The 12,427-nt window shown below is 41.0% G+C and overlaps 1 protein-coding gene and 1 pseudogene across 2 annotated transcripts; both read right to left on the bottom strand.

Moving 5' to 3' along the window:
* Positions 1-1,069: 1,069 nt before the first annotated feature.
* Positions 1,070-3,700, bottom strand: LOC112258475 (modulator of macroautophagy TMEM150B). Of its 2 annotated transcripts, XM_024432869.2 has the most exons (8): positions 3,537-3,700; positions 3,144-3,252; positions 2,945-3,028; positions 2,704-2,763; positions 2,382-2,449; positions 2,080-2,207; positions 1,712-1,889; positions 1,070-1,419 (listed from the first exon to the last, which is right to left on the bottom strand). In XM_024432869.2, exons 3-8 carry the CDS (start codon positions 3,007-3,009, stop codon positions 1,193-1,195), a joined length of 726 nt encoding a protein of 241 aa, XP_024288637.1. In that variant the 5' UTR covers positions 3,010-3,028; positions 3,144-3,252; positions 3,537-3,700; the 3' UTR covers positions 1,070-1,192. The 2 variants fall into 2 exon arrangements, with proteins under 2 accessions (XP_024288637.1, XP_024288636.1); XM_024432868.2 differs by having other exon boundaries at positions 3,144-3,700.
* A 1,943-nt stretch (positions 3,701-5,643) lies between these two features.
* On the bottom strand, positions 5,644-12,396 carry LOC112258477 (annotated as a pseudogene).
* Positions 12,397-12,427: the final 31 nt, after the last annotated feature.

A 12,427-nucleotide genomic window follows, 5' to 3' on the forward strand; every position in this document is an offset into this window, starting at 1 on the left:
ATGTACTTTAAAAGTTCAAAATTGTAAGCTGAAAGATATTTGCCACTCAGTTGGTATGATTCTGTACGTAAATGTGAAACTCCATTTAGTATGATATATTTAGGTTCCATTTTCAATTAGGTTACGTTAGGTTATATTATTAATGGAAAATCGCTCGTACAATATCATCCGACTTATAGGAGGCATAATATCATACATCTTACCCGGTCGTACAATAGCATATGAATTGGATGAGACCAGGTTGCTTGCTGCGCTGTAGCAATGAATTAGAATTATGGGAATTAATGTTGATGGTTAGGGAAACTAACTACAAAGGTTAGGATAATTTACACGAAAGGTTAAGAGAACTAACATGACAAAGGTTGGGTGAATTTATGTAGCAGGTTAGTTTTCAAGATCTGTAACTTTCAAAATACAGAAATCATCCCCGTATGATGCATTTTGCATGAAGCAAACGGGGATGATTTCTGTATTTTGAAAGTTACAGATCTTGAAAATGTGATTGCTGACAAGCAAAACATTGTGGGAATATGTTTACAATGAACTAATGAAACAAATACCAAAATATCGTTTTTGGGTGGAGTTTTCCTTCAAGTTTAGGGTTAGGGGATGGGTTAATAACTCAAATGCATCAGTTGTCCCCTACTCAACTCAAACATGCAACTTTTGGATTGCTAGATGGTCATGGCTTACACACCCCACCCGACTGACCAATTAACCGAACTCCCTCCTTTTGTTGCTGTCTTAGTAGGTATCATATGTCTTGGAGGTGCTAAGAAACACCTAAAGTATGTTTCATATGGCTCTGAGGCCAGGCTGACTTACATGGCCTGATGGTGCTACCATGTGGTAGAATGGACTAACTACAGTGTAGTGCCTCTCTCACCCTCACCCTACAGATTCCTGTAACAGTGAAAGCAATACAATGAGACAACCTACAGAGAGAGAAAACATAGCAGCCGCCACTGCTGTAGTCAAAAGATGAACAAAGATCCGAAAAATCACTCTCTATTTCCCATAAACTCAACAGAAACCAAACAAAAAGAGGTTTAGCTAAGGAGATGCCGCATCAAAGACCGTAGTATTTTATTCAAGAAAAAGAGTAGCATTTTATTCAACAATAGGTTTCAAATATGTACACTTAAGTGGAGCTTCATCAGTCAGAGCTGAATGTTCAAATGTTATGTAATTATTACATTACTGTTCTGTTGGCTGTACCACTGTACATTATGATCCCACCACTGTTGATGCTCTGGGTCTTGCTGAGGCCTTGGTTCTGCACGGTGAGCTGGTGATGGTCGATGTGACGGAACTCGGATGCAAAGAGGCCAAATAGGACAAAGAAGCACATGACCAAAGCCCACTCAGAAATGGACGCCATTGAGCGGTAGCCAGTATCAAAGAGTAGACCTATGGCCACTGAGGAGGAAAGGGGAGTCAAGGAGCACAACCCAAACAGGTGACAATGTCTAAAATATAGCGGTTTGTAGGGAGGATATAGAGTTCTATGATATTATTTTTACGCGCAATGTTTTCACTGTAAATTCAGGTAAAGAAGTATGATTTAGGATGATTTTTTTATCATTTACAATTAGCTGTGTTGACCCTGGATCACCATTCAGCTGTGTTGATCTTGGATCGTCGAGCACTCCCCTTGTGCTCTCCCTCTCTCTGATTTATCTCAGCTGATAGATCTGATGTTAAAGGATACTGGTGATGACCAAGATGGTGCAGATACTACAGAGGGCAGCTCTGAGAGGCCCCATCCAGCGACGGCCTTTAGAGGGCTGGACTTTATAGGTGAGCCACACCTGCAACCAGAAGTAGGCCAGGCCCACAAAGAAGGCCAGAAAAGCCCCGAACACATGGATGCCAAACAACACAGATTGCTGAAAGAGACAGATGGAGAGAGGAATGGTGGTGAGAGGGAAAGAGCCAGGCAGGATATTGTCAACCATATTTCAGGGTATATCAATATGGCATCTTTTTAAGGGAACATGCTAGGATTGGGACGATATTGGGATTCGTATGACGATAATATTGTAGTTATAGTATCCTATTGTAACCGTAAGGCGATACCCGAAAGCTGCCGAGGATGGAGATGCCCAGAGATGAGATGAAGCCCAGTACGATACTGGCGATGTTCACCTTGCTGTTCTGACCATAGTCCCTGACCTGCTGAAACCGGATCACCACAACCCACAGGACTGGCAGAGATAGGGAGAGGGAGAGAGAGACAGAAAAGAGAGAGATGGGGGGTGTAGAGGAGGGTAGAGTGGGGAGGATAGAAGGGAGGAGAAGGTTGAGGTTACATACGAAAGACAAGACAGAATAATAAAGTGGTATGAACCAACGTGTAAGTGCTGAATAAATTCACTTACTCAAGACAGCACAGATGTTGCAGACCTGGGAAAAGATACAGCTCTGTGGATCATAGGTGCCACATTCACTGGAAGACAAATTCACATTTGAATTATTTACACATTTGGAAATGACTTGGTAATGAAATATTGACTTTTCAACAAATAGCCACCAGTGTGTCAGTGGTATTGTGGCATTCTGGACTCAGTCACATTTCCCAGCATGTTTTGTTAGTGGTTATACCCGTTTAACTGGTCTGTGGTGGAGCCTCTATTGACATAGTCTAGATACACAGTGGAATTCAGGGTAAACCCTTTACAGTGTTGTAAAGACCACTCTTACCTGATGTAGGGGAATCTCGCTGTGATATTAACAGTCTCATTTGATACAGCGATACCGAACCTGGGAAGAACAAGAACTGTCGTTAGCATATCAATACTTCAGTGGTTTTCTGTTTGTTATTTGCACTGAGAGTACGTTTATTATCCTCAACACAATCTCATTGTACCGTAGCATAAGACCACACTGTTATTATATCTAGACAAGTAGCTGGAGAGAGCAGACCAGTCTGTTAGATACTCACACCACCCATATTCCCACAGTGCCAAACACCGCCAAGCAGATTGGAAGGAGTGCCCAGAGCCACATTATTGTTTACTTACTTCCCCTGGGAAATATGAAACGAGACAACTGAGACAGCCAGATACACTTTGCCTAATTTCAATAAAAAAGGGACAAAGGCCCTCAACTGAGGAACTCAGGAATCCATGAGAATATCTTACCCCAGGACATTTCACATGGTGACTATCCCAGATCAAGATTTCTGCGATGATCTTTGAGGATCACCTTCCTCAGAGCCTTAGACAGGAAACTGTCAGAGGCACCTATAACCTGGTAACGGAGAGACCCAAGAATAGTCCAACAAAACTAAGGTTAATCATTGTATGTTGAAGTGAGCACAGGCTTGATGGTGCCACCATGTGGTAGAATTGACTTCCGCATCCCCCTCACACAGAGATTCCTGTAGCAGGGAAACCAATACCATGTGACAACCAGCAGAGGGACGAAACATAGCATCCACCACTGCTGCAGTCAAAACATTGAGGACATATTCTCCACTTTCAACAGAAACAAAGAGATAGGCTCTAGGTGAATAGATGCTGTAGACGACTTACCCAGAAGCAAATCTTGACCCGTATTTTCTGCCATAACTCTCAGGGTTGACTGAGACATCATGTAGCATGCTGTCTTTCTCATGCAATGTGAAACAGTCAGTCTTCACCTTCAGCTCGATAGCCTGGCTAAACGGACTGACAAAACAAGAGCCTGAAGAAACTGCAGCATTCTCCTTGGCGGGCAGCCAATCTGTCTGTGCCGATGCAACGGCGGAGGACCGGGTGTGTTCAGGAGGGTGCAACGTTAAAAAGCATTCAGCTATAAATGTGTTACGTAGAACAGCTATCCTTATATGTCACATAGAATTAGGTGTCATGCCACGTCTATAAATTATATTTCTATCTGCAACGTTCTTAATGCTTTTACCTCTCTGATTACACCTCTGGTTGTTTGTGTGAGAGGGTAATTCTGAAGAACATGAAGGGCAGCACAGCTGATGACAGCCACCACCTGCACACGGCACTCACCGAGAGCAAATCAGGAACGGGTGAGTTTCCCAAAGGTATTCTTTATGTTTTGGGGAAACTCACACCCAAGGCTGCTTGTCCTAAAGGCTTGGACACACAGTGCTATATGCCTATTTAATCAGAAACACTAATAGCACTGAAAACAAGATTTGGTACAACATCTATCAACAATATGGACCTTTGATGCAAGAAACATTGATTGTTTCAAATGTTTGTAAAGAAATTCATCTGCTGTTTTACAATGCAACATAAAAATAAAAAATTACGTTTTTTAAATGACGTGTGTTTGCACTGGGAGAACAAATGTCATGATATTATTATTATTTATTTTTTTACATGACAGACACTGATGGAATGCTCGTTATTCTCTGTACGGTAAGTTTAAAGTGACATTTTATTAAACATTAGTCAAATAAAATCACTTACAGTTATGTAAACCCTCATCAGACACTTATGTAAACCCTCATGACTTTAAAAAAAAAACTTTGTTGAAGTATCAGTTCCTGTATCACATCATATTAAAGTTGATTTCAATTTCCATGGCAATAATCAGTTCATTCATCTTCCTCTAGATAAATACTGTAGATATGTTTCCAGCGTTCATGTCTTGATGTGCCATTGAAATAATATCTGTTGGTACAAAAAATAAAACCAAAGGGGAGAAAATCTTAGATCCGCTTAACTGAATAACAGTACAAGACATTTAGAATTGTGAAACTTTTTTTATATAACTTTATGCCTTTTTTCAATACTTTCAAAACATAATATTCAATAAGTAAATAAATAACAGTAATACAAAAGTTGTTTGTGCGTGTACAACAAAATGCTTGGTTGTTCGACCCAACTGCTGGGTTGCAGGCATTGGGCCACTTAGTTGGGTTGTTTTCTTTAAAAAACTGCTGGGTTATTGATGCTGGGTTATTGAGATATGACCCAGCGGGTCAGCTCAGAAGGCTGGAGTCATGGCTTTGTAGGGGCGTGGCTTTCAGATAGTTATTTTTGGCCACCCGTGAGAGTAAATGTCATTCTGGTTCATGTGTTCTGTTGTATTGTTATCACATGTTAAGGATAAACACAGACACTTTTGTAGCTTTAATAGTGTTTACACAAGTATGTGAGTTCCCCAAGAGCTTATGCTAAAATATGGGATATCTCAATGTTGGGATATGTATATAATAATGTTATAAATGTTATATTCAAATATGTAATGTGCAAAGAAATTCAAAGAAAAATGACATTTGCAGTGTACAAACTTAACATGATTAACAGGAATGACCTTTACTCTTACAGGTGGCCAAAAATCATTATTTGAAAGCCCCGCCCACAATAGGCCATGCCTCATGAAAATAACCTATGGATTACATTTTTTTTAAACAGCTGCTGGGTCAACCCAACTGATGGTAAAAAAACAACTAATGATGGTTCAATTAACCCATGTTTGGGTATTCACACAACCCAACTAGCTGGGTCAAAATAACCCAGCGTGTATGTGTGTGTGTGTGTGTGTTTGTTTTTAGATGCTAAGCAATGAACAGTGTATCAATGCATAGTCATTGTCACGGTCTCATTGGCTTTACTATGAAACCACTCCGTTGGTGCTCTGTGTCTTCAGACCTTGTTTCTGCACGGTGAGCTGGTGGAAGTCGATGTGACGGAACTCGGACCCAAAGAGGCCAAAAAGGACAAAGAAGGACATGACCAAGGCCCACTCACAAACGGCCGCTCCAGATTTGTAGCTGGTATTATGAAGTATAGCCACTGGGGAGGGAAAGGCCAGGCAAGGAGCAACAACACAAGCAGATGACCTGTCAATGTCGAAACTATACAGTTTGTATACCGTCTCATTCCCAGCTAAGTGTAGTGTACCACTGTACTGCCAGTCTGGTCAGGGAATATATACTACAGTCCATTGTTTATGTGTCATATTTTCACTGGTATTCAAGTTGCTATATTTTGCATAAACACTGTTAAGCATGCCTCAACAGTGAGTAATAGATGTGTTTTATCTTCCTACATGAAGAGACATTCTCTCACCCCCAGCGGTATGGTCTGTAAGGATACTGGTGATGACCAGGATGCTGCAGATGCTGCAGAAGGTAGCTCGAAGAGGTCCAACCCAGTGGCAGTCTTTAAAGGGGTGGGCTTTGTAGCAGAGCCACACCTGCAGCTGGAAGTAGGCCAGGCCCCCGAAGAAGGCCAAAAACGCTCCCAACAAGTGGATCCCTATCAGTACAGATTGCTGAAGGAGAGGGATGAAGAGAGGGAGGGATCGGAGAGAAGATGGAACGAAGGAGATATAGCCAGCAATTGTCAAGGTATAACAATATGTCAACTTGCTATGTGTACATGCGAGGGGCGGAGGATATTTAAGCAATAAGGCCCGAGGAGGTGTGGTATATGGCCAATATACCACGGCTAAGGGCTGTTCTTAAGCACGACATAGCCTTTAGCCGTGGTATATTGGACATATACCACAAACCACCGAGGTGCCTTATTGCTTTTACGGGTTACCAACGTAGTTAGAGCAGTAAAAATGTATGTTTTGTCGTACCTGTGGTACACGGTCTGATATACCATGGCTGTCAGCCAATTAGCATTCAGGGCTCGAACCACCCGGTTTATAATAGGACTTGTATCACAATAATACAAAGATATTATAATAGTATTGCGATAACTGCCCTTTATCACAATAGTTTACACTGAAGCGAGATTCCAAACGATACCTGGAAGTTTCCGATGATGGAGATGCCCACACAGGAGATGAAGCCCAGTACGATACTGGCAATGTTCACCTTGCTGTTCTGACCATAGTCCCTGACACCGGATCACCACAACCCACAGGGCTGACACACAGAGAGAGAAGGGGGTATTTTTGTTGTGTGTTGTGTTGTGTGTGTGTGTATATATATATATATATATATATATATATATATATATATATACATATATATCTATTCACTTACCCAGGACAGCACAGACGTTGCAGATCTCAGCATGAGTGAAGGATGCTTTAGTACCGCTGCACGTCCTGACCGGTTGCATCTGGGCCTGGGACTGTGTATGTCTGTGAGTGAGTGCATGTGTGCTAGTGTATGGAGAATCAGAGCAGGGGGTCAGTCCAGGTCAAGTGTTCAGCAGTCTCATGCTCCGATACCATCTTCCGTTCTGATACCAACGGGCTCAGAGACCGTTTCTATCCACAAGCCATCATACTGCTGAACACTTGAACTGACCACCTGCTCTGATTCTCCACACCTTAGCACACGTGCACTCACGCACGCACACACCCACTCATACATTCATTATACACACACACACACCCACACACATAAATTCATTCATTACACACACATCACAACTGCTGCTACCAGACTCGTATTATACTGCTCAATTTATACACGTGCACCCCTCTCCAATACACGTGTAAATATTGGACAATAAATTGTGCTTTCCTGTATTATACTTACACTGAATGTACAAAACCTTAAGAACACCTGCTCTTTCCACGACATAAACTGACCAGGTGAAACCTATGAACCCTTATTGATGTCACCTGTTAAATCCCCTTCAATCAGTGTAGATGAAAGGGAGGAGACAGGTTAAAGATGGATTTTTAAGCCTTGAGACATGGATTGTGTATGTGTGCCAATGGGCAAGACAAAAAAATTGAAGTGCCTTTGAACGGGGTATGGTAGTAGTTACCAGGCTCACCAATTTGAGTGTGTAAAGAACTACAATGCTGCTGGGTTTTTCACGCTCAACAGTTTCCTGTGTATCAATAATGGTCCCCCAAAACACATCCAGCCAACTTGACATTGTAAAGTCCATGCCCTGACGAATTGAGGCCATTCTGTGTCTGCTAAAATGTTTATTTTATTTTCTGCCATTTGCGTTATGTTTGTATTCTTATATTTTCTTATTTCTTATTGTTGTTGCATTGACGAGAAGGAACCTACAAGCATGTTTTTAATTGGACGATGTATACCGTGCGACAAATACAATTTGAATAATGTTATAACTTCAATATTAAAGTGATATAGTGTTGATTCCTCAATGATTCACTTTTCATTTTGATCCATGCCATTGAGAATATTTATAGAGTACTGTGAGACATTGACTTGATTGCAAGACCAGTGTGACTCCTACCTGATGGTGGGGAATCTGTCTGTGATGTTAACAGTCTCATTCGATACAGCGATACCAAACCTGGCGAGAACAAGAACTGCAGTTAGTATTTTAATACCTCCCATTACAACATACAGTGCCTCCGACAAGTATTCAGACCCTTTTACTTTTTCCACATTTTGTTAAGTTACAGCCTTCTTCTAAAATATATTAAATTGTTTGTTTCCATCATCAATCAACACACAATACCCCAGAATGACAAAGCAAAAATAGGATTTTAGATATTTTTGCTAATTTATCAAAAATAAAAAATACAAATTCACTTAAGTATTCAGACCCTTTACTCAGTACTTTTTTGAAGCACCTTTGGCAACGATTACAGCCTCAAGACTTCTTGGGTATGACACTACAAGCTTGTCCCAGACTTGTCCCAAAGCCACTCCTGTGTTGTCTTGGCTGTGTGCTTAGAGTTGTTGTCCTGTTGGAAGGTGAACCTTCGCCCCCAGTCTGATGTCAAGAGCGCTCTGGAGCGGGTTTTCATCAAGGATCTCTCTGTACTTTGCTCCGTTCATCTTTACCTCCATCCTGACTAGTCTCCCAGTCCCTGCCACTGAAAAACATCCAAACAGCATGATGCTGCCACCACCATGGTTCACCGTAGGGCTGGTGCCAGGTTTCCTCCAGAAGTGACATTTGTCATTCAGGCCAAAGACTTCAATCTTGGTTTCATCAGACCAGAGAATCTTATTTCTCTTGGTCTGAAAGTCTAGGTGCCTTTTGGCAAACTCCAAGTGGGCTGTCATGTGCCTTTTACTGAGGAGTGGCTTCCATCTGGCCACTCTACCATAAAGGCCTGATTGGTGGAGTGCTGCAGAGAAGGTTGTCCTTCTGGAAGGTTCTCCCATCTCCACAGATCTGTCAGAGTGACCATCGGGTTCTTGGTCACCTCCCTGACCAAGGCTCTTCTCCCCCGATTGCTCAGTTTGTCCAGACGGCCAGCTCTAGGAAAGGTCTTGGTGTTTCCAAACCACTGTGTTCCTGGGGACCTTCAGTGCTGCAGAAATATTTTGGTACTCTTCCCTAGATCAGTGCCTTGACACAATCCTGTCTCGGAGCGCTACGGACAATTCCTTCGACCTCATGGCTTGGTTTTTGCTCTTACATGCACTGTCAACTGTGGGACCTTATATCGTCAGGTGTGTGCCTTTCCAAATCATGTCCAATCAATTGAATTTACCACAGGTGAACTCCAAGTTGTAGAAACATCTCATGGATGATCAATGGAAACAGGATGCACCTGACCTCCACTTCGAATGTCATAGCAAAGGGTCTGAATACTTATGTAAATAAGGTATTTCTGTTTTTTATTTTTAATACATTTGCAAACATTTCTAAAAACCTGTTTTCACTTTGTCATTATAGGGTATTGTGAGTAGATTGCTAAGTTTAAAAAAAACATTTACTTATTCCATTTTAGAATAAGGCTGTATGTAACATAACAAAATGTGGAAAAAAGTCAAGGTATCTGAATACTTTTCAAAGGCACTGTATATCTTCCAGACAAACCCCTGTGGAGGGTGACTCAGAGCACAAGTGTTTTATTTTTGTTACTTGTACTGAAAGTAAGTAAACATGAACATTTTCTCCATCATCCTCATTGCCATATCATTGTAGCATTACGTGACCACAGTATTCTTCTGCCTATTGCTAATAAAGAAGTGGCTGAAGAGGAGAGCACACACAGACAAATCCTTACCCGAGTTTAAATACACAAGTATTTAAAAAACAAATTATGAAATACACATTTTTTGTGTATTTGAGTACATTTAAATAACGTGGCCAAAATCAACTACTTCTATTGGAAGTATTTGAATTTATTGTCAAATCATTTCATATAAAAAAAGATACTTTGAAAATATTTTTCAAATTCATTATTTCAAATGCATCGGAGTATTTAGTTGTATTTGAGTATTTTCAAATACAGTGGGGCAAAAAAGTATTTAGTCAACCACCAATTGTGCAAGTTCTCCCACTTAAAAAGATGAGAGAGGCCTGTAATTTTCATCATAGGTACACTTCAACTATGACAGACAAAATGAGAAAACAAATCCAGAAAATCACATTGTAGGATTTTTTATGAATTTATTTGCAAATTATGGTGGAAAATAAGTATTTGTTCACCTACAAACAAGCAAGATTTCTGACTCTCACAGACCTGTAACTTCTTCTTTAAGAGGCTCCTCTGTCCTCCACTCATTACCTGTATTAATGGCACCTGTTTGAACTTGTTATCAGTATAAAAGACACCTGTCCACAACCTCAAACAGTCACACTCCAAACTCCACTATGGCCAAGACCAAAGAGCTGTCAAAGGACACCAGAAACAAAATTGTAGACCTGCACCAGGCTGGGAAGACTGAATCTGCAATAGGTAAGCAGCTTGGTTTGAAGAAATCAACTGTGGGAGGGAGCAATTATTAGGAAATGGAAGACATACAAGACCACTGATAATCTCCCTCGATCTGGGGCTCCACGCAAGATCTCACCCCGTGGGGTCAAATTGATCACAAGAACGGTGAGCAAAAATCCCAGAACCACACGGGGGGACCTGGTGAATGACCTGCAAAGGTCTGCGACCAAAGTAACAAAGCCTACCATCAGTAACACACTACGCCGCCAGGGACTCAAATCCTGCAGTGCCAGACGTGTCCCCCTGCTTAAGCCAGTACATGTCCAGGCCCGTCTGAAGTTTGCTAGAAAGCATTTGGATGATCCAGAAGAAGATTGGGAGAATGTCATATGGTCAGATGAAACCAAAATATAACTTTTTGGTAAAAACTCAACTCGTCGTGTTTGGAGGACAAAGAATGCTGAGTTGCATCCAAAGAACCCCATACCTACTGTGAAGCATGGGGGTGGAAACATCATGCTTTGGGGCTGTTTTTCTGCAAAGGGACCGGTAGGACTGATCCGTGTAATGGAAAGAATGAATGGGGCCATGTATCGTGAGATTTGGAGTGAAAACCTCCTTCCATCAGCAAGGGCATTGAAGATGAAACGTGGCTGGGTCTTTCAGCATGACAATGATCCCAAACACACCGCCCGGGCAACGAAGGAGTGGCTTCATCTCCAGATCTTTGGAGGGAGTTGAAAGTCCGTGTTGCCCAGCAACAGCCCCAAAACATCACTGCTCTAGAGGAGATCTGCATGGAGGAATGAGCCAAAATACCAGCAACAGTGTGTGAAAACATTGTGAAGACTTACAGAAAACGTTTGACCTCTGTCATTGCCAACAAAGGGTATATAACAAAGTATTGAGATAAACTTTTGTTATTGACCAAATACTTATTTTCCACCATAATTTGCAAATAAATTCATAAAAAATCCTACAATGTGATTTTCTGGATTTTTTTTCTTCTAATTTTGTCTGTCATAGTTGAAGTGTACCTATGAGGAAAATTACAGGCCTCTCATCTTTTTAAGTGGGAGAACTTGCACAATTGGTGGCTGACTAAATACTTTTTTGCCCCACGTTATATGTCAATACTTTCCAAGTATACTTCCAAATACATTCCAATATTCAACTACTTTCAAATAATAATAAAAACATCTGAAAACTTCATTTGAAATGGATGTGAACGTAATTGAAATAACTGAAATAGTATTTGAGCCCAGGTCCGGTAAAGAGTAGTATCTGTTGATTATCTGTTCGTACACATCTTACAGGATCACAGCTGATGAGGTGAAAAGGAACGTTTGAAGCTACAGGCTTACTCAATTGAGAAATGATTTTGAGTGATAGGAAGAGAATGGAAGCACAGAAAAATAACTGTCTAGTTTAAATAAGCTCCTTGCTCTTCCAGACTGTTAAACCCTCATCAAATGACACCCAGAAAAATTGATACTTAAAAGGAGAGAGGAAAGCAAGATACAGAAAGAGCAACAATGTCATAGACACTATTTACACAAATAAGATATATTGACAAGTTTCATATTTCAAGTTAATGTCACAAGCACAAGTACAGTGAAATGCCTTTCCTGCAAGCTCTATGACATAGTAACCTAGAATACAATCATATCTGTCAGAGAAAGAGAAGTTAAGTAAAAAGTGGTTTAAACTCACAGTTTTCTTGTATGTACAGATGGGAGGTAAAGCTGACACAACCTCTTGACTTTCTCCTCAATAGAGGAAATGCCTCTCCCCCTTGGCCATCACTGTCAAATATACCGTAATAACACCAGAAGAAAGTTGTTTCTAACTCGCTTTACCAGAGAGACGGTTGTATGGTACAATTATT

This window comes from Oncorhynchus tshawytscha, linkage group LG09, assembly GCF_018296145.1.
Source record: "Oncorhynchus tshawytscha isolate Ot180627B linkage group LG09, Otsh_v2.0, whole genome shotgun sequence".
Taxonomy (NCBI): domain Eukaryota; kingdom Metazoa; phylum Chordata; class Actinopteri; order Salmoniformes; family Salmonidae; genus Oncorhynchus; species Oncorhynchus tshawytscha.